The sequence below is a fragment of the Periplaneta americana genome, chromosome 14 (genome assembly GCF_040183065.1).
Source record: "Periplaneta americana isolate PAMFEO1 chromosome 14, P.americana_PAMFEO1_priV1, whole genome shotgun sequence".
NCBI lineage: Eukaryota > Metazoa > Arthropoda > Insecta > Blattodea > Blattidae > Periplaneta > Periplaneta americana.
The window spans coordinates 28,625,740-28,648,745 of record NC_091130.1 but is presented as its reverse complement, the minus strand read 5'-3'; the positions used below and the strand labels follow the sequence as shown (position 1 = coordinate 28,648,745).

At 36.5% G+C, this 23,006-nt stretch overlaps 1 protein-coding gene across 3 annotated transcripts in view; it reads left to right on the top strand.

The window, feature by feature from the left end:
• Positions 1 to 22,580, top strand: part of Pka-R1 (protein kinase, cAMP-dependent, regulatory subunit type 1) — a 378,940-nt gene extending 356,360 nt beyond the window's left edge. For all 3 annotated transcript variants that reach the window (XM_069845115.1, XM_069845118.1, XM_069845116.1), the window contains exons 2-7: positions 2,086 to 2,241; positions 8,549 to 8,749; positions 9,982 to 10,201; positions 11,603 to 11,806; positions 15,889 to 15,976; positions 18,588 to 22,580. In XM_069845115.1, coding sequence (XP_069701216.1) covers positions 2,086 to 2,241; positions 8,549 to 8,749; positions 9,982 to 10,201; positions 11,603 to 11,806; positions 15,889 to 15,976; positions 18,588 to 18,672 — 954 coding nt within the window. In that variant the 3' untranslated portion in view covers positions 18,673 to 22,580. The remainder of the gene's footprint in view (positions 1 to 2,085; positions 2,242 to 8,548; positions 8,750 to 9,981; positions 10,202 to 11,602; positions 11,807 to 15,888; positions 15,977 to 18,587) is intronic.
• The last annotated feature ends 426 nt before the right edge of the window (positions 22,581 to 23,006 follow it).

The window sequence follows — 23,006 nt, the reverse complement described above, 5'->3', positions numbered from 1 at the left end:
AGAGATCGAAATGTGGGAGAAAATCATTCATTATATACTTACTTTAGAAAACCAGCAAATTTTTAGTTACATGAATGACAAAATTTCACTACAAAATTACAAGAAAGTTAAAACTGTATGGAGTCAAGAACCATAGGCTATATAACGGTATGTGATATAAATGCTAGAATTGGTTTTGCATGGATCAGGTTGGGAGTGTGGAAATTGAGAGGTTTTATATATTTTTTAATTTTTTAGTAGGTTATTTTACGACGCTTTATCAACATCTCAGGTTATTTAGCGTATGAATGAGGTGAAGGTGATAATGCCGGTGAAATGAGTCCGGGGTCCAACACCGAAAGTTACCCAGCATTTGCTCATATTGGGTTGAGGGAAAACCCCGGAAAAAACCTCAACCAGGTAACTTGCACCGACCGGGACTCGAACCCGGGCCACCTGGTTTCGCGGCTAGACTCGCTAACCGTTACTCCACAGGTGTGGGCGAGGTAAACTATAAAGTATAATATATTGTTAACATGTGTCAAGACAGAAGTGAACGCAGTTTTATGAAAATGGAATGGTTTAATTTTAGTAATGAAATAATTGTTTTAGCCACAATATCAAGAATTACAAATGAACAGATAATAAAATCCTTAGGAACATATTTTTGGAAAGTAAGAGAAAAACGAATGAGGGAAATAAATAAGTTAAAAGACATGTAAAATAAATTTTAAAATGTCTGTAAGCCTATATAATGCAAGAAGGTCTACCTGTATATATATATATATATATATATATATATATAAGTGGTAAGTGAGTGATTGCTATATGACCGGAAGCCACCGGCGTAGCTCAGTCGGCTAAGGCGCTTACCTGCCGATCCGGAGTTGTGTTCGGGCGCGGGTTCGATTCCCGCTTGGGCTGATTACTTAGTTGGGTTTTTTCCGAGGTTTTCCCCAACCATAAGGCAAATGTCAGGTAATCTATGGCGAATCCTCGGCCTCATATCGCCAAATATCATCTCGCTATCACTAATCCCATCGTTACGGTTGGGAGAAACCTCGGAAAAAACCCGACCAGGTAACCAGCCCAAGCGGGGATCGAATCCGCGCCCGAGCGTAACTTCAGACCGGCAGGAATAACCTTAACCGACTGAACCATGCCGGTGGCTCTGGCATTGTATGTAGAAATTACATAACCATTCATTTCACCAAAGTCTAACACGAGGGATGACTAGATAGCTAGTTGATATTGGAGGAAATGAAAACAATATGGTAGAAAGATTTGTTCCATACCTTGAGGCAATGAAAGTATGGATGGAGTTTTTGAGGTCCTGGAATTGCCACAACCTTGGCGGCTGTCGTTAATTTTCTATGTACCGTACTTTTCTTGCATGACATATCGTTGGTGTTAAACAGAAACCTCGTATGTCAAAATATTCAATTCTACAGGAGGACGAAAAAAAACATTTTAATATCTTGATAACGAACAAGTGACATAAGAGGGTATTTAAATATCTTCTTCTAAAGTTTGTATCCATGCCTTGACATAAGATGTTTGCAAAAGATTTGGAAAGACTTCTGATAGGGTTAAAGTGAAATTTATTTATTTAGTTATTTATTTAGTTTATTTATTTATTTAATTTCAGTATTTATTTATGTAATTATTTGATGTTCAACACCATCGAATATGTAAAATCCATTGTCTGCCGTGTAATGCCATGGTAAAAATGTCGGTCAACTGCGGATGCTATGGCCATTACTTAATGCATTCACAGACGGAAAATAGCGCCAGTATATACTGTTTTAAAATCGACTTCCTCAGTGACGGCTCGACAGAAGTCTATGCAAGATAGAGATCAAAGTATTTTACAGCCATCAGTATGTTCTTCTTCTGAAGAAAGGTAGAATACTGGTATGACAGCATACTTAATCGTATTCCAGGAACATCAGCGGCATTGCCCTCTCGGTCTTGTGGCCTCACAATCTCTCACTCCATGACTAGAAGTAACGTGTTTTGTGGCTTTTGTATAGAGCTGTTACGAATCATTCTCGTATGTACAGATATAATTTGAAAATTCATTCGACTTTATTTATGTGGTTACAGGAGCAGGCTCACGATGCAAAACAACAGGCTGTATCACCAGAGGACACGGAAGACTTATCACCATTGCCATCGGCCGTCCAGCAACCTGCCAGGAGGCGAGGTGGAATATCTGCAGAACCCGTTTCGGAAGAAGATGCAACCAGCTACGTGAAAAAGGTACGGATAACTTTACAAAATACACTTGTTATTTTCGATTACTACACCATTTGTTGCTATCCTGTATAGCATTATCTTAAACCATTTGGTGACTTCCCAGATTTTAAGTTTAAAAAACATGGCTAATCCTCGGACTTACCTCTCGCTATCACCAGTTCTTCTGACGCTAGATGACCTCGTATTTGATACAGCGTCGAAAATAACTGATTTAAACATGAATTTTTATTTTATTGGGTTATTTTACGACGCTGTATCAACATCTAGGTTATTTAGCGTCTGAATGATATGAAGGTGATAATGCCGGTGAAATGAGTCCGGGGTCCAGCACCGAAAGTTACCCAGCATTTACTTGTATTGGGTTGAGGGAAAACCCCGGAAAAAACCTCAACCAGGTAACTTGCCCCAACCGGGATTCGAACCCGGGCCACCTGGTTTCGCAGCCAGACGTGCTGACCGTTACTCCACAGATGTGGACTTAAACATGAATATAACGGATGTTTCGGATTTCATGTGTGAGAAGTGAGGACGTGTTTTTTTGGGCTCATTCAGTGTCGCTAGAAATTGAACTTACTCTGCTCAAAATTGAGTAGCTGCAAAGATAATCACGCGAGAGAGATTAGCTACAATTTGTTCTAAACAGTATACCTTCAGTTATACTATAAGCATGTGTCATTGTCGAAGTCCGTGTCGACAATAATCTACACGCGATAATAACTACTATACGATGATTTGATTACTTTGTTTCTAACTGCAATAAGTTATAAGTCGTATCTTGCGATTCAAGAATTAAGGTGTACAGCCTTTCATGTTATTTACAAGAAATTTATTCATATATGCGCACCATTTTTTCAGATAGTCAGCTAGTCCTCTTAAGAGCAAAGAAGTGTTGTGTCGATGAAGGTGAAATTTTTCAACTATTGCCCATTTAATGAAATTGATTACCTTTGTTAAAGATCTCACACATTTCGTTTGTTTATTATGTAATATTGTTATGGTAAGCATAGGAATCCTTGAGGAGGCGCAACTTATTTTTATAGTTCTTTCCACTACCTTTTTAAATTATATTTGTACGAGTGTTTCTATTATGTATATCAGGGATGTCAAAACGTCTGTATTACGTGTTCATACTACAAGCAATACAAGTCCAACAAGATTCGTTTTTCAGCAAAATAAAGTACAGTCATCACTCTTAAGGAAGTGTTGTGCGGGTTGTTGAAAGTATGCAGTGCAGGCGTTTTGACATCCCTGATGTAGGCCTGTACTGTATTATAAAGAACGTAACAATGTATAGGCCGTCCGAGGATTCCGTAGAGTAACTTGCGCATGACGGAGAGGTCGGAGACTGCCCCCTTCCCTTCCCTTCCCTTCGCCCCACAAAACTTTGCAAAATGAACCAAGGAACACACCTTCAGTTTCTCAACATTAAATCCCAAAAATATAGAATTATTTTGTACCATAATTTGGAGGATGTTAGATAAATTCTGGTTTAGTATGTTGAGGAACAATCCAGCCAGTGGCGGCTCTTGCGTATTTCTTAAGAGGAGGAAAGAAGTTAACAGCACGAAATGATACCTTCTTGAATGAAACATGCTACAAATTAGCCTACATGCATACATGTAAGACCAGGTAGTGTTGGAGTTGGCCTTCCCTTCTGTATAGCAATAATCTGTTCTTGTAAACGGAGTTTCCTAAAATTTCCAAAATATATAATGTTTTCACTTCCATTTATTGTTGAATAATTGCACTAATTAACAAATTACAAGGAAATTCACAACCTCGCAGCATTTTTCGAGCACACTGCAGCATCACACGTGTTGGAAGAGATTATAGTTACTAACACGTAATCGGAACCGTTTTACGGAAATGGGAATGGGAAATAATCGAGAACACTGCACCCACTCACGTGGTCTGTGTTGCCACATATACATTTTACAAGTTCAGTATCACATGCTTTTGAAGAATGTCAGTGAGTACCTACTTTCAATTTCAAAAATATTTATACAAAACTGACAACTTGGCTGTTGCCCTGTCTAGTAGACAATGAATGGAAGTGAATTTCAGGGGCCAAAAAGATCTGCGATACTAACGTAGAAGGTTTTATATAAACCCAACTTTAACTTTCAAATATCTCTGAAAGTTTCAAACCATGAATAGTAGCCTATATAAAGTGTAATGAATAATATTTTTGATTTATAATTTCAAAAAAAAAAAAAAGTTTATATGGTGTCTTTCATAGCTTTGCGTTAAAACTGTTTTTATTGTGCCTCCTCCTAGATGTATTTTATAGTCTGGTTGAATGCAACATCATTGGCAGCAGTAGCGAGCTTGCTGCATGACTAGTCAGTTTCTACTTCCCGCCCATGCGCTGATTCAGAGGATCTCCTCCCTATCCGTTCATTTACTTGCTTTAAAACTCTGCTTCTTTCTCTGTCTGCTAGTGCGCTGTTGTCTATGTGTGTTAACTGCAGTAAAGGAGGAAAGGATTGACTTTCCTCCATACAACAATCTCGCATCTTTCTCACAGTTTTCTACATAAGCGCGCGTCGTTTAAAACTCGTTCAACCGAGGTTTTCTTATAGCTGAGAACTTAAAAATTATCGAATCTTCCTCGAATTTCAAGGCACATAGGGTTGGTGCACCAGTAGCGCACCAGTCACCAGTAGCTGACCAATGTTATATATATTCCATTTTAACTAAGTATCCAGATGTCTTAGGTACCTGTTCCTTCAGAAATCATTTTCTGAACATAGCTTTTGAGTGTATTGAATACACCCAATAACAGGAAGTGACATCTCTATTCATACAGGAAGTTTAAATGTAGAGTGTACTGTACTGAGAGCTGCTGTAGTTAGCACATGGTCGAAATATCAAGCTTCATCCGCAGAAGAAAATGTAAGTATTGTTTTGCTTGTTGTACTAAATATAAGTTAATAGTTTCCAGAAGTGACTAAATTTTCAAGAATATCAATTTTATTTATTTTAAGTGTTATAGGTTATGTGTACAAGTACTGGTACAGGATTTATTAGCATGTTACCATAAGCTGACCAGCAGTGGTCAAGCACTGGGACTACTTGATGTACCAGTAGTTGTCCATATTGGTAATTGTTTAGATCAGTTTATTCTATCCTTACAGACAAACCATGGCACCACAGAAAGTTTTGAAGTATCCAGAAGAGGCCATGGTGAAAGCCATAATGGCTGTGCGAGAGGGGGAGGGTATAAGGAAGGCAGCAAGATTGTATGGTGTGCCACATTCCACTCTAATTAATAAAGTAAAAGGAAAAGTTCCCGAAGAGAGGAAGATGGGCCCTTCCTCCATTCTGACTGAAGCAGAGGAGAACCTGCACTCTTCATGGATAATTGCAAACGCAAAGAAGGGTTTCCCATTAAAAAGATCAGCTCTTCTTGAAACAGTTGCAGACCTTGTGGCAAAAGATAAGAGACCCAATCCGTTTACTAAGGGAAAACCAGGTAGGAAATGGTTTTCACTGTTCATGAATAGGCATGAGGAACTTACAGAGAGACATGCGGAACCTATTAATAAAGCTCGAGCTTGTGTGTCAGAGATCGGAATTAGAGCATGGTTTGCAGAATTGAAGCAATTTTTAGAAACAGAAAAGCATGTTGACATTCTGGACGATCCAACTCGTATTTTCAATGCCGACGAGTCTGGATTTTTGACTTCTCCAGATACAGGTCTTGTTTTGGGACCAAAGGGATATAATAATTTTTATGAAGTAAAATCTGGAAATGCTAAGGAGCAAATTACAGTGCTAGCTGTTTTCCAGGCAAGTGGTGTCACAGTACCTCCAATGGTAATCTATTCATATGAACGTGTTCCTGGCCGTATTGTGAAAAACTTGAATCCTGAGTGGTCTGTTGGAAGATCAGATAGTGGATGGATGACAGGACAAGCATTTTGTGGTTACATGGCCAACGTCTTTATTCCATGGCTGAAGAACCACAACATAAAGCTTCCCATTTTGTTTTTAATAGATGGCCATCGATCCCACCTGACATACAATGTTAGCCAATTATGTGCTGATAATGGTGTTCTACTGTATGCACTCCTGCCTAACACAACTCATCTACTGCAGCCTGCAGATGTGTCTGTCTTTCGAAGTCTAAAAGCAGGTTGGTCAAACATAGTAGCAGAATGGAAGCGAAAAACAAATAATAAGTGTATCACCCGAGCACTGTTTGGACCATTACTGGAGAAGGCATTAGAAGAGAGAGCCACTGCAGATATCATAAGAAATGGTTTCCAAAAATGTGGTCTATACCCTTTCTCTCCAGATGCTGTGGATTATGAAAGATGTATGACTCATGAATCTCGGCATTCAGATGGTTCAACAGGAAGTATTGCCTGCAAACCTACCATATTTTCTGTTGAGCACCTTCTATATATCGAATCAACAATGAAGTCAGGAAGGGCAGAAGAGTTCAGGGAAGCTGAAGGAGGAGGAATCTGGAATGGTGAAGAATCCGCACGGGAACTGTTCAACCTATGGCTTAAACTTCGGAAGAGAGTTATTCAGCAAGCAAACCACTCTGATATGAACAACTCCGATGTAAATGAAATTCAAAAGGAAAAAAATGGAAACGGGATATCTGACAGCTGTGACTTAAATGATACTTCAGCACCATCCACTTCAAAAATGCCTCCTTCAACGCCATCTACTTCAAAAACTCCTCCTTCAACACCTTCTAGGCCTACTACAACACCAATTTCAACAGCACCCAAAACAAAAGAAGGTATTAGTCCTGCATTTGCGAACACCATTATTTGGCCAACAGAATCACCACAAAAATCCAAAACTGCACGAAAAAAACTACGACTACCTCATGCTGCTACCTCTTCAGAATGGTTGAAATACTGGAAGGACAAGGAAGATGAGAAACAACAAAAGGAAAAGGCAAAGAAAGCAAGAACACAGAAGATGAAATTGAACCAAGATAAGCTTACACCAGTAACAAATTTGTCTAAGAGGAAAAAATGTGACGAGAATGAAACTTCCGATGAAGATGGTATTATGGAACTGCAAGATACCTCAGATGACAGTGTATTTACAACTAGCGATGATGAGGCAAGCAATGTGTGTATCGGTAATCCACCTACAAAGGAAAATGTAATTCCAGGAGCTTTTGTATTGGTCAGAGTCATGTCTGGAAAAAGAAATACCATCCCTTACAGATATGTCTGCATTGTTCAAGAAATGAAAAGTAAATCTGAGATGAGTGTTACGGGTTGTAAATCTGTAAATTCTGAACATGTTGTTTTCAAATTACAGTTAGATGATATTTTTGTAGCAGGTTATGATGATGTTATAACTGTTCTACCACAACCTATGATTGAAAATACACAGGACAGAATTCGTTACCGTTTCCCAAGTAAAATAGATGTGAAAGAAAAATAGGCCGTTTTTGCCTAAGCAAATTTTTGTATTATATTATATACTGTTGTTTTGTGTGACAGAAAGGTTTTGTAGCCTAGTGATAGTGACTGAATTAATTACTTGCTTTATAATGTCTTAAATTGTTATGTAATCTTCAAATATGCACTCTGGTCAAGTACTGGAACATTACTGTTCAACAACTGGGATGCAGTGGTCAGCTACTGGTGAGTTAACGCATTGCTTCACGAATGTTTTTTTTTCTCAAACCATTTAATATGTATCCTACATTTTCCTGTACCATTCATTTGTGTAATCTTAAGGGAATCATTACTGATAATTTCAATTCTTGTTTGTAAATATTCTTTAATTAAAATTATATTGTAGTATATACTTTCACTAAATGGTCAACTATTGGTGCATCAACCCTATTTTATTTGGTATTTACTTTCAAAGGAAGACAAATGTGAGGAGGATGTTCCTCCCTTCCCTCCCCCGACGAACCGCCACTGAATCCAGCATATAATAATACAGAATAACAGATTTTATATTATTAGTCTTCTTCCTCACTTACAATGTTCTTTTAGAATGGTGAGACGTAATGCTTGTGTAGTGACTAAATAATCATGTACAGATTTAGGACATACAACCAACTGTGGTATTGTACTTCTTGAAAGTTTTTGTAGAGCCTGAATATAAATTAGAATCTTACATCAGCAATAAATTAGATACAGTACTTGATGTACATTACTCTAGAGTTCTTTCATAATATTGGCTTCACTACGAGTATAATTTTCCCTCAAGATTATATGTTTCATCCAGGAAAACGAGTAAGATAAAACAGTATTTAATTTAGTTATCAGTAGTTAGCTTATTGTGCTTAATCTTTACATTTGTTTTTATTTGTTACCAGGTTGTTCCAAAAGACTATAAAACAATGGCAGCACTGTCTAAAGCCATTGCTAAAAATGTTTTGTTTTCACACTTGGATGAAAATGAACGCTCAGATATATTTGATGCCATGTTCCCTGTCAACTTTCTCCCAGGAGAGACAATAATCCAGCAGGGAGATGAGGGAGATAATTTCTACGTCATTGATCAAGGAGAAGTAGAGGTATGATAATTATTTTTATTGTGTTTTGGTTTACATGGCAATGCAATACCAATTACTAGGATTGTGACTTTTACCACTTGGTGACTTGTGTCTTGGTAATGCATGGTTTATCTACAAAGGAATACACGTAGAAATTTTGTTTTCCTTGTTTTTCTGTAATGGCAACTTAATACAGTATGTGTCTATTTCGAAATTTTGATAAAAGGAGAGAATGGAATGTGTTTATTCAGCAAGCTGTAAGATTTTTTTTTTTTTTTTTTTCATTTGGGTAAGAGAAAGTCGATGAAACCCAACTGTTGATGAGAAGTTATAATGCAGATGAACGTAGTTATTAAAATTCACTGTAGCAATTTAGACATTGATACAATCACACTACAAGACCACAGTATAGAGAACATACAGTAACGACACTTACGCCATTTCATGGGAACAAATTCTGAGTGCGCATGTCGCGAAAGCGGGTGTATTATCTGGAACCTCCACCAGATGGATCTCCATCTACGACAGGGCTGGCATAATTTAATATTAACTGAAAACATTCATTACTCATCTTTTAATAATTTTAAAGACATGAGGCAAAGGAATGGCAATATAACCATAATAATAATAATTACTTCCGTATGCAATCATCATGAAAATATTCACTAATTGACGCTAATGTTCAAGTCACTGTTTGAGGCTTACGTTGGTAAAATTGATCCAAGTACAACATAATACATCATGGCGTCCGTTGCGGTGAAGTGCGAACATGAACGTCAACAATGGATGTAAGTATTTTGACTTCCTAGCGACATAATATTAATGATAGATAATATACATACAAGATTATTCGTATTACTGACCAATAAAATAAATAAATATTTTACTAATATTTTGATAGTGGTTTGATACTAGCGACATAGTTGGATTCATTGAGAACTAGACCTTACTGAGCTTGAATTTAGTACCAACAACATCAAAGGTGCCGACAAGAGTTGTCCCTACTGATTCTTCTTATACTGTGACAAGACTATCACTTTTTTTCTGTTAATTACTCCTTGACTCTTTGAGAGAGAAACAGAAGTTAAGGGTGTTTGAGAATAAGGTGCTTAGGAAAATATTTGTGGCTAAGAGGGATGAAGTTACAGGAGAATGGAGAAAGTTACACAACGCAGAACTCATATAATTTACAATTTTTATTATAAGTTCTATTGATGTGTATGGTTACCATTTTTATTGACGTCTGTTCCCAGGTATTCGTTAATAATGAATTGGTGACAACAATTGGAGAGGGCGGAAGTTTCGGTGAACTAGCTTTGATCTACGGTACCCCAAGAGCTGCCACTGTAAGAGCTAAGACAGATGTAAAACTATGGGGTATAGATCGTGATTCATATAGACGCATTCTTATGGGTTCAACTATCAGAAAACGCAAGATGTACGAAGAATTCTTGTCACGTGTTTCAATACTTGGTAAGTAGAACTGAAGACTATATTGTAAAGCAATGTATTCGTTTATCATAAATAAGGTAAATAATATGTCCACTTTCCAATGGGGAATCCAAAATAGCTGAATTTTTAAAAAAATTAAATGAAGATCGCATTGGAAGAACAAGTTAAGTCTGGTTTGGAGTTTGAAATGTAATATATCGATGATGTTTAGGTAAAAAGAAAGATTTTGTAGAAACAAGAAAAATTAAATTTTAACACATTATTATTATTATTATTATTATTATTATTATTATTATTATTATTATTATTTTTTTTTTTTAGTTACCTAATATGAACGAATGTAAACATAATTGTAAAAGCCATATATTCACATTTTGTAATTACATTTTAACTAATTACACTAATTACAGAAAAAAAAAAAGTTAAATTTAAAAGAATGAGGGTTAAGAAGACTTTTACTTAAACACCATCGATATTATCAGCCAGCTTTGGCTCTATAAGATTTTCTACAAATAATCTTACATTTTTTTTTTAAATAAGTGTTGTAAATTTGAGTAACTGTATTATAGACTTAGAGATGGCTTAACTGTGAAGTTCTCAATTTCTTTTGTGAGGATTTTACTGCATTCGCTTGACTTCTTCTCTCCATATAGTCTTCAAATGCTATTTCAGATGTTATTAAATGTGATTTCAGTTACAGTAGAACCCCGATTATCCATCACTCTATTAACCGATTGACAGATTAACCAACTGTCTCTCACGCTCTCTCTCTCTCTCTTTTTCCTACAGAAACTTTACGTTATATTAGTACGTATTTTTTCTTTGTCATGCCTTTTTACTTACACAGTATGGTCTGCTCAACTTCTGTATAAAATGTACTCCAAAATGTCAAAAGAAGACGTGTTGTGCTAAGTATTGAAAAAAGTGCAAATAATTGAGTAGTTTGAGGTAAGAGAAACTGTAACTCATCTCGCATCAGAATACAGGACTGGTGTTACAACTATGCGCGATTTAATAAAAAATCAAGGATGAAGTGTATAGAGTATGTAAATCTACAGCATGAGACCTCTACTATTCCTAACCTTCCGCTGACAGCCATTACAAGGAGTTTCCTTGCTCCTTAAAAACCAGTCGTTGACAATGAAACTTGAATGAGTGGACTTCTGATCCACCACCTTGCAAGTTAAACAGAAGATCACTGAGAAAATTACCCAAGCACAAGTATTGTTCACTTAATTTACAAAAATATTTATGATACGGATTATCCGATTTTTTCGATTAACCGTTCATTTCACCCCCTTCATTACCACAGATAATAAAGGTTCTACTGTATAAGTTTTTCTCACCTACGCGTTTTTCTTTTTCAGTTTTACTTATATTCTTGTCACTGCATAATGTTATAATTTTTCTGTTTGTTTACAGAAAGTTTAGATAAGTGGGAACGTCTAACAGTAGCAGATGCCTTGGAACCTGTGTCATTTGAAGATCGGGAAACAATTGTGCGACAGGGTGAACCAGGTGATGACTTCTACATCATTGTGGAAGGCACAGCATTGGTGCTTCAGTATAGAGCAGAAGGAGAAGAACCAATGGAAGTTGGTCGGCTTGGACCATCTGATTATTTTGGTAACTACAAATTTAATTTTTTAGAGAACAGCATGTTTTATCAATTGTAATTTAAACATTTTGATAAACGTCAATGTTGAATGACATGAAAGCTTATTTTCATTTCATTAACATTCGTAGAGCTGAGACGAGATGTTATGGCACCAACATGCGCGAAGTTTTAAATTGCCGGCCAGCAAGTAAGAGGAGTGGGGGTTGTTTGGGTTACGGTTCTCAAGCTCAGAGCGGTAGGCATATCTGTTTCATCTCTTTCCAAAAACATTCGTCTTACCTTAGTATCACCACTTTCCTACTCAAGAGTCCGAAGGTACCTAATGGAATTACGCCCGCTATTCCAGCTTTATATTCTTATTCTCCGTCCGAATCAGACGACTGATCTGTGCTGGAATCAGATATCCCTAAGTTATGGAAATGTTCTAAAAAATACTGTCCATCACGTGCTCAATTTCAGTGTAATTATTCTCTACTTTTTTCACATAATCATACACTGATATCCATTTTTGGAAGAAGCGATTGCAGAGTCGGCCTCTGCTTATGCGTAGCGTAGAAATTATAAATGAGTCTTCTTATGACTTCCTCATCAAAACTGTCTACAGCTGCAACAATCTTCTTCTTCGGCTGTGATTTTTCCGGACTGGAAAAAGATCTGCTTGTTCCTGCCTCAATATTTTTCCCTTCTTTCCTGATTCTTGCCAAGGTTCGCTTTGAAATACCAGTGGCAGCCAGTACTTTTGCACACACGCTTTTCAATGGAATTGGTATTCCGTTTACAGCCTCTTTTGACATGAATTTCCATACATTGTATGCTATTTCATGTCCTTGACTATGAACTACTCTAAGATTTCACACCTTAGACAATGCCATAATGAGGGCAGCCAGAAGGAGAATGTTTTCGGTATTAGCAATAGCGGTAGTAGCAGAACGATCTGAACACTCGGAATGCTAGTAACCCACCAACCCAACACCCAGTTTAGTGTGAGGGCGAGTCCATGCAAACGAACTAAAATGCGTCACTCACTCCGGTGCCATACCTTCTCGTCCGGGCTCTACCTCTGACATTCTTGGAATCGTTGATATTTTTGAAGATATTTTGATCCATCAGTCGGAGTTTCCAGATATCTTCATCATCAACACTTCAAAGTGTAGGCATGTCACCTGTTCTGGCTTCACAATATTTCAGCCCAATGTATTCTGGGACATCCAACATCTCTGCGTCCTCTTGCTTTATAATTTTTTACTATTAGTGGGTATCTCTCATCACTCATTCTGTTCATATGATCAGCCCACGGTTGTCTTTATTCTATCACCTTATTGTATAGAGCATACTTGGGCATCGTGCCTCACTTGAGAATTTGTGCCTCAGTGACCTTCATAGAGCTTATTGCTCTGAGTGACATCATCTTCACAGTCCCCTTTCCTCCCTAGGCATGGAGAGGTTCTATATCAGTTTCATAAGCAATATCAGTGGTGGCATAATGGCATTATCAAAGCAGTGTGTACGCGTTAGAAAACGATTATTTCATGAGAAATGGGAGGAAGAGTTTTTTTGCTGTTTAGAAGGGGAGAACATACGATGTATGTTATGCTCGAAAATCCTATTAGGCATTAATAAATTTAATATACAACGACATTACTCCTTATGTCATAAAGAACATGCTGAATTAGAAGGTAAGACAAGTTAAATGCTATTTTTTCGTACTATTCCGAAGAAAATTTACGATCTTAACATTTGCATAGTATATTAAATACGACATTATACCTTAAACACGCTGCATTAAAAGGTACGAGGAATTAAATGTTGTTTGTACGTATTATTTCCAAAAGAAATTTATAAAAAAATATCAAATGTGCGTAGAAAACGAAATATGATTTTCTGAAATTATTTTAGGTCGAGAACGTGCAAATCTATTAAGTAATCTTGAGAAACGCCAGAATATTCAAGAAAATAAGCGTAGACGTGATGGAATATTATTGGCTAGTTATGAAATTTCTCGCCTTTGATTTAAATCAATTCAGCGACGGAGAAACAGTAAAGAGGTTTATGATTAAAGCTGCCAAATTAATTTGCCAAATTGAATAAAAGTTTTCGAGTCTCTCATGTTAACCAAGCGCTTTCCTAATAATTCACCACTGACCGCCTTAGCGATTACGATAAGGTGACGCAGGTCACAGCAGTTTATATTTCCCATCCTACTCTGCAGTCTCCTCTCCTAGTAAACAAACTATTTCAAATCGAGTGCCTTATGTAACCGAAAATTGTGCCCATGTATGGTATAGAGGTTCTACATTTAGATCACTTCTTATTTAATTTCAGTTTCTGTCCATTCTTATTAATAGTATATTCTCCATTATTTCTTACTGCATTAGGTATGGGGACGTTGCCAACTCTTGCATTAAGACCTCCACTTATTACCAGATAGTGGTCTTTTGCGTATTTATCCACTAATGATTGCAATGTTTTATAAAACTTCTTTGCCTCCTCTTTCTTGCCTTCCTCAGGAGCATAGACAGCAGTTATCATCATGTAGCCACGTTCAGTTTTCAGTCTTGCTGTTATAATCCTGTCATTTATGTAACAATAACTGTCCAGTTTATTTTTCCATTTTTTATCAACAGTAATCTCACTAGAGGTTTTGATTTATCTAGAGAAAATCAAAACTCGAGTGGGATTTGACTATTACACGATTAGAAGAAAGTATATAGAGATTAGAAGTAACAAAGTACTCCAATACAATAAAATATTAATTGACTTACGAAAATACAACTGTCTTCAAATGTATTATTGTACCATCTCAATATTACGCTAGATGGCAGAAGTGTTTTATGATTGTTTTCTTGTTATCAGTTGTGCCAACTATGGAATCTTCATTGAACTCTGTGGACGGTTACTAGTCAAGAAGGCTTTGTTGATTCAGTTTCATTTTTATTAAAACATTTGCATTCCACTTCAATTATCCGGATCCCAGTAATCAACGTCACTTGACAGATGATTTTCAATAAATCTTAGTATTAAACAATCTCTGATATACGTGACTATCTATAATATCATATAGCAGAAGCTATAACAAACATAACCTAAATAATATAAACAAGTGTTAGAAAAGTTTTAATTAGGGATGATGAAATAAACAAGAAACGTTTTAATTAACGATGATGAAATAAAAAATAAACATGAATAATTTTAAAAGAAACAATTATTGAAAGTACGACTTTCAAATTTGAATGTTTTGGTGGTTCCATTGATGTTATATTGGACGTGTGCGTAAAAGAAGTGAACTCATTGATGTACATGGTGTATCCCTCAACTTAGTCAGGATTTCCGAATGGTGCTCTTCATTTATTTGTAAATAGGGTTTCAGGGAAGATGCATAGCTATGACCAGTGATCTTTATTAATTCTTGTTCTTGAATGCCAATGCGAGTCATATTTGAAAGTGTTGTGCATCGACTGGAGTGGTTTGTACAGTGCAGTTTGAAATGTTGGCAAACAAAGAAACAAATGCTAGGGACGCGATAAAATTGTGCGATAAGCAGCCATGATTGGTTGAAAGACGTCCTTTCATACCTTTTTATTGGTCAAAAGTAGTGTGACGTAGTAAAAGTGTAATAGTCCATTAAAATAGCTACTCCACATTGGACTCTTGTTTGTTCTACACCGTTGTACAGCATTGTATAGTATTGTAAGTCATTGAAGAGAACTGGTAGAAGCACTGTAGTTACTTCTAGTCTATTAAAACACTTGCAGTTCTTTTTAATTTGCTAACTGGATCTAATTCTGGTGAAGACTGTTATGTAAAATTTTATAATTCCATCTATGTAACCAAATTTAACACGAGCCATTTATGTGCTAACATCTCATTCTTTAATTATTATTTTAATTTTCTGAGGTGACATGCTGTGCGCCACATTACTAATATTATAAGGAATGCATAAAAAAACAAGGAAATCAGTACATTCAAATAATCTGCATTATGTTTCGTGCTATGTAGAACTATGGTCTGCTTTGTTCTCGTATTTCTTATCATGTAGCTTTTCTGTGATGGCATTACAATATACCAACATGATTTTCTTTTTAACTTCCAGGTGAAATAGCATTACTTCTAGACAGGCCAAGAGCAGCAACAGTGGTGGCCAAGGGACCGCTCAAATGTGTCAAATTGGATAGAGCAAGGTAACAAGTATTTCCTACATGAATGTAATTAGGGATCCCATTTTATGAAATCAAAATCCGGGACACCACTTCATCTTAAATATATTGCAGTAGGTTTTTTTTTTTTTGTGCGTAGTCCTAGAACGTATAAATCACGTGATATGAAAATATTATAAGATAACATAAGCTTTATTTAACAGATGAGAAATTACATGCAATGACATTTTGTGAGTTAGAGAAGGCCCTCTGGCGTTAACTCTGCCAGGTTAAATAGAACCATTATTATTATTATTATTATCATCATCATCATCATCATCAGTGAGGGGCGGCCGGGTAGCTCAGTTTGTAGAGCAGCTGGCTACAGGCTGGAAGGTCCGGGGTTCGATCCCAGGTGGTGACAGGATTTTTTCTCGTTGCCAAATTTTCAGAACGGCCCCGAGGTTCACTCAGCCTCCTATAAAATTGAGTACCGGATCTTTCCCGGGGGTAAAAGGCGGTCAGAGCGTGGTGCCGACCACACCACCTCATTCTAGTGCCAAGGTCATGGAAAGCATGGGGCTCTACCTCCATGCCCCCCAAGTGCCTTCATGGCATGTTACGGGGATACCTTTACCTTTTATTATCAGTGTGGAAAGTGGGGAGAAAAACCAGAGTCTGTATGCTACCCCAAGATTTTCCCTTGGCATACCTCGATTTAAAAAAGGCAAACCTTTCGCTTACAACATAAAGCTTATGCAACACAATATATTTATTTCACAGTTTTACAATGTCTTTGACATCTTCCTGTACCCATTTCAAGAATTTATAGCCACTCATTTCTATTCTCCCAATCTCCCCCTCTAAACTCTCTCACTCAGTGTTCTAACTATTCCCTTTGTCCAGGTTAAGTTTGGGCTTCCTCTCTTTCTTCTTCCCGTCAGAATCCATTCATAAATCTTTAAAGGTAATCTTCATCCTTTTTATATGGCCAAACCATCTTAACCGCGCTGTTTTAATGTATTCTACAAGGAATCCTTTCAGCTTCATTTTTTCCCTTCTCACGTTGTTTCTGATGTTTTTTCTCCTCGAAATCCTTCAGATCGTTGCCAGAAATCCATTTCAGTCGAAATGTAATTTATGTATTGTTCTTGATTTCAGATGCCATGTCTCTGATCCATATGTAATTGTGCTTTTTACAATTGAATTATAAAATGTTTGTTTTTGTTTTTATTGTAATATCTCGGCCCCATAAAATATTTCTTAATAAAATAATTTCCAGTTACTTCAGTCACTTACTACATTATTTTGCAATGTTCATTTGCTATACTTCCTTACTTAGAATTCGCAAGTTTACATTCTTTATTTTTCTTGCTATGACCATGATCTTCGTCTTAATTGCATTTATCTTTGTCACATACTGCTTATAGCTGTCATTTAGCTCTAGTAGTATCGTCTCCTCTTTTGCTAACAATGCCATATCATCAGCATATTATAGTAGTGGTTGTGTAGTATGAGGAACAGTCAAATGAAAACGGATCAGATGCAAAAAAGTATAATAGAACATATTTTATTACCTCAAAAAGTAATCTCCAAAACTGTATCCCACTGCGAGACAAGACGATCAGTCCCATTCTTGAAAAAGCTTGTGGGCTGTCTACCGAACCAGTTCTTTACCCAGTCACACACGCCTTCGTCCAATGCAAAACGAAGTCATGCTAAATCACCTTAAGGTACGATCACACGTCGCTACTTTTGCAGCACTGCAGTACAAAAAACTGCGCAACTCTTGTACTGCGACATGTGAACAACGGTGCAACCCGAAAAGTAGCGGCTGCCGAACCTGCTGCCCGCTACTTAAAAGTAGCGACGTGTGAACAGGGTTCTCAGGGTTGCAGCCGCAGCATTTTTGATTTCAGTTTTGTTTAAACTTTTGCTGCGGTTGCAACCAGTGTTACCACCCAAATGTGCCAATGATACTTTTATTGCTTGGATATATTTTAATGTTAAATGTGATGAAAATAAATTATTTGTAACAGTTATTAAATACACAACACAGTGTGAGCATAATTGGTGACAATATAATTCATTTTTTAAATTTTGCGTAGCGTAGTTCCAAACAGGAAGGTTGCCAACATTGATTACGTGAATATACTTTTGATTATCATTTAAGTATATAGGCGTTTTTAAAAGCTTTATAGTAAAAATAATGTCAATTTCTGAATACTAGATACGACAGAAAAGCAAATAATAGATAAGAAAGCTTTCGCATGAGTTTCTTAATAATGCAAACATAAGCACAAAATGTATATTGAGAAGTCAATACGGAGATGGAAACCTGCAGCATGACTGCGGCTGCAAAAGTAGCGCCTTGCGTGTGAACAGACTCGCAACCTCCAGTTGCAAGTTTTGCAGCACTCGGGTTGCACAGCACGAAAAGTAGCGTGCAGCGTGCTACTTTTGGCTTACGTGTGAACACGACACGCAACTTTTGCAGCTGCAGTATAAAAGTAGTGCTGCAAAAGTAGCGACGTGTGGCCGTACCTTTACAGATGAAGGAAAAGACTTTCTACCCCGAAATTAAAAAATTCGCTGATTTCGCAAATGCATAATTTTCAGGTCGCTAATAATAGCTAATTTATGTTTTGTGTTTCAGGTTTGAAAGAGTGCTAGGTCTGTGTGCAGACATTCTGAAGAGAAACATCACACAGTACAATAGTTTCGTTTCCCTGTCTGTGTAACTGGCAGTTCGCAAACAAGGACTTCAAATACCACCATCACTACACACTACTGTCATAGTAGGCTTCTTAGCTTATAACATCCTGTGGCCATATAGCCAGTATGCTGGAGAGCGAGCTTATGTTGGGTGGGTATATGTCAGTACAACTATATTAAACATTTATATTCTTTCTGTTATGCAGGAAAATCAGAATGTGAGAATATCTGAAGTGCTTTTAAATATTAATATATTTTCAAGCAGTTATACAAACATTTGCATCTTTCTTTCCATCCTCTTTATATTTGAGAGAAATGTCGACTTTAAATTGATGTTCTGTTATTCAGGAACTCGAAAATTCGCTTTAAAAGACACTGTAAAATTGTATATAGACATTGGGCATTTATGTTTCGCATTTGCATCTGTTATGAAATTACTTTGCCTCAAAACTTAAAACATAAGTACGGTGCATAATGCTTTAAAAATAAATGTTGGTTATTTTATATCGTCGCCTGAATGCAAGAACTAGGTAACTCGAAATTTGCTTTTTTTAATTACCTCTTTTATAGCATAGCAAAAATCGCACAAAATGCAATCCAGGATCTAGGTAAGTGATCGAATGATACCAGCGACATCTATTTTTCAATATAACAAATAGGTAAAAGAAAACGAGACATATTTCTTAGTGCAATAAATTAGTAAATAGGCGATGTCACAAAATATGAAAAATCAAGTTACCTAGTTCTTGCATTCAGGCGACGATATAGCGTAGTTACTGGTGATGCATAACTAAAGAATTTGTATTTTTTAATTACTGTATATAGAGAACATTTTCAGCGATGTGAACATCATCATATAAGATAGAATGTCCCAAACCAATGTAATTTCAGTTCAGTTTGTAATTGAATATAAATGCAGTTCAGTTTATTACTCCACTTAACAAAGAGCATAAATCAGGAAACAGTTAAGAAACATCTCTACTGATGTAGTAGACATGATACTGATGTTAGAAACATATCCTGTGTTCCTGCAGAAACGGAAAGAATGAATTTAGAACTACTACAATTAACAGTTGCTAATTTGCTTTTTTCCAAAATACCTCTCATTTCTCATAAAAACAAAAAATGAACAGACTACAGTGGACTTTATGTTGTCAGCAAACAGCTAGATACATTAAGAAGATTGATTGAATTTGTTTTTTGAAGTAGTTCTGCTTATTCATTATAAAAATATAGAATATAGTTGTCAACTGAATTACCTTGTTTCTTGCAAATCTTTGTCAGTGCCATCATTTTAGGAAAGGCATATGCTCAAGGGAAATACCAGCTTTTAGCTCTACGATCTTATAGTAATAATTGGTCACTTCTGTCAGCAGTATATTTTGCCTTTTATGAATCTGTAACTCAATCGTTATCTACTAAAACTAAACGGTATTTTTTTTTTTTTTTTGCTCTAAGACCTGAACTTCAATTAGCATCTCATGAATAGCATGGCAAGTGCCATGTGAACACACCTACAAAAGTTCTGATTTAAAAATCCGAGTTTGAGTAGGTGGAGAGACTAATTTAAAACCTCCAAGGGCAATTAAATTGCTTACCCTTACTTAGTGATGATATCCAAGGCAATGGTAGTGACCCAGCCTCACATAATGTAGTAGCAGTTGTTATGCCAGTAATAACATTGTAAGGCAGTGCAGTATATTTGTGTGTATTTTTATTCATTGCAGAACATAGAATTATGCGTATACAATATTAATTTTTCACAATTATGAATATCAAATGACAGCTCAGTGTGCGTGAGTGTACGTATGTGTGTGTGCGCGTTATTTGAAGAGCCTGAAACTAACTTTAGTCAAAGAACCACCATAAAAATGTCTGTATCTTGCAAAATAGCAGAGATTTTTTTTTATTTTCTACATGTAGTAGGTAAACAAACCTTGCATAGAGTAGTAGAGTAGGTATAACATACCAGAAAATAAGATAAAAATTGAAGTAAGGTGGTATTTGAAAAAAATGTCCATTTAAAACTTCCTATTCCCTGATCCCTTAAGATAAAAATTGAAGGTGGTATTTGAAAAATAAAATGTCCATTCAAAACTCCCTAAACCTGACCCCTCATTAGCCATTTATAGTTCTTTAAACAAAAGATGCAATTAGGGGATATTATATAATTTATATTTCTGAAATCTGAACAATTTCATAATGTACTGAATTCATTTCCAGTATAATGAATATATAAAATATACGTGCCTCTGGAAATGAAGCAAAAATTAGCAACTTGGTGGCAGTATATGAAGTCTGTATTTATGTTGAATGCAAAAAAAAAAAAAAAAAAAAATCGTAGTAGTGTATCGAAATAACCAAATGCTTATTCTTGTAATACAAGAATCAAAATAGCTGTTTATGTAAATACGGTTATTCACACTGGAACTCGGCCCACTTGAAGTGATATACTGCCCGTGTCTCACGTCCTGAACCGAGAGTTCCCTAGTGCTTATAGGTCTGCTCGGACTGGCACGTCAGCTGCAGCGTGGCGGCACGGCAGCATATTACGTGTTCTGAAAACATTATCCTATGCCAGTTCAGGGGTTTTTACTGTTTATAATACTGGATACTATAATTGTGGTTACCACTATTGCTATTATCTCTGATGGCAATTTCCTAAAATGTATGTACACACTAGGCCATTCTTCGTTGAGTGTGGACAACTACTGAAGTACCATAGAGCAGCATTTCTCAAAGTATGTTCTGGGATTCCGTGAGCCCTATGTGATTTTAAATTTTATTTTATACTTTACTTGGTTATTTAACGACATTGTATCAACTACTAGGTTATTTTGCACCGACGGGATTGATGATAGCAAAATAGTGTTTGGCAAGATAAGGTCGGGGATTCGCCAAAGATTACCTGACATTCGTCTTATGGTTGGGGAAAACCTCGGGGAAAAAATCCAACCAGATTATCAGCCCAAGCGGGAATCGAACCTGCGCTCGAGCGTAACTCAGGATCGATAGGCAAGCGCCTTAGCCGACTGGGCTGCTCCGGTGGCTATTTTATACTTAGTGGATACTATAAAAATATATAAATGTTACGAAAATATGAATCAGTAATAACATGAAACCACCGGTGATAATAATAATAATAATAATAATAATGATGATGATGATAATAATAATCCAAGAACATGCGTAATAATAATATGTTTAATGAACATCTAAAACGGAAAATACCCATAATACTTATCACTTTCATCATTGGATTCTCTGTGTATGTGTTCACTAAAACAAAATATCGAAAAGACAAAATGCAGAAGTACAGTAGAAATGAGACTACAACTTTCTGCCATAAAACCAGATTGCAGGCTTAAAAAGCAATTACATTCGTCCCACTGAACAGAATTATTGAGATACTAGCTTTCACTTGTCTGTTAATTATTAAATACTAATAAAATATTACAAGGATTCCGCAATTACACTTTAGATTAAAAGGGGTTTCGCGGTGGAAAAAGTTTGAGAAACACTGCCATTGAAGAAAGAGTTTATGGATGTGTACACATGACAACTATAATCGCGATTAGGTCGATAATCTCGAGTAGAGACTGTAGTGTATTGATGAGGACATAATCTGTTTTGTGAGGGGATAGCCTATACATTCGCTTGTCCATGGCTGATCTTGCTCCATAGCTGACGAAAGGAATCCTGAAAAGGCCGATGTGTTGAACGTTGGGTAGTAGGCACATGCGTACCCAGCACCTCCTACTCCCCCCCCTCTGCGTCTCACCCCGCAAAGAAACAGCTCAGGAAGTGAGGCACGGGCAGTAGTACCGTCTGCATTATTGCTTGCCATGAACAAGACAGCAAATTTCATAAAAGGAGAGAATAAATTGACAGTAGTTTTAGAATGATATGGGATGAAACATGTTTGGGGGGGGGGGGGGATAAAAAAAAAGCTGAAGTATTTCACACTATTGCTTTGGAAGGTTTACACATTAGTACACTTACTGGAAGAGGCTGGGTAATTTGTAACTGTGCAAGGATTGGTGAGGCAGAAGAAAAGGTGTAGAACCAATATATGTTAATTGAAAAATTGACAGTGTTATTAAACCTAACCAATATGGTCTTCTTTTAAGTTTAGTTCGTTATTTTCAAGTATATGTTATACATTTTCATTTCACACCTTTAGTATTCATAATAATAGTGTTACTAATGTCATATGGAGTACCTTAACTAAGAAATGTGGCATTAGTAGTTTATCCCTTTGCACAAATCTCTTACACAACTGTCATAATACCCATGTTGCATTTGGTGCAGACAGATCAGTCACCAGTTCATGTATATTCTACAATTAACAGTTCAGAGA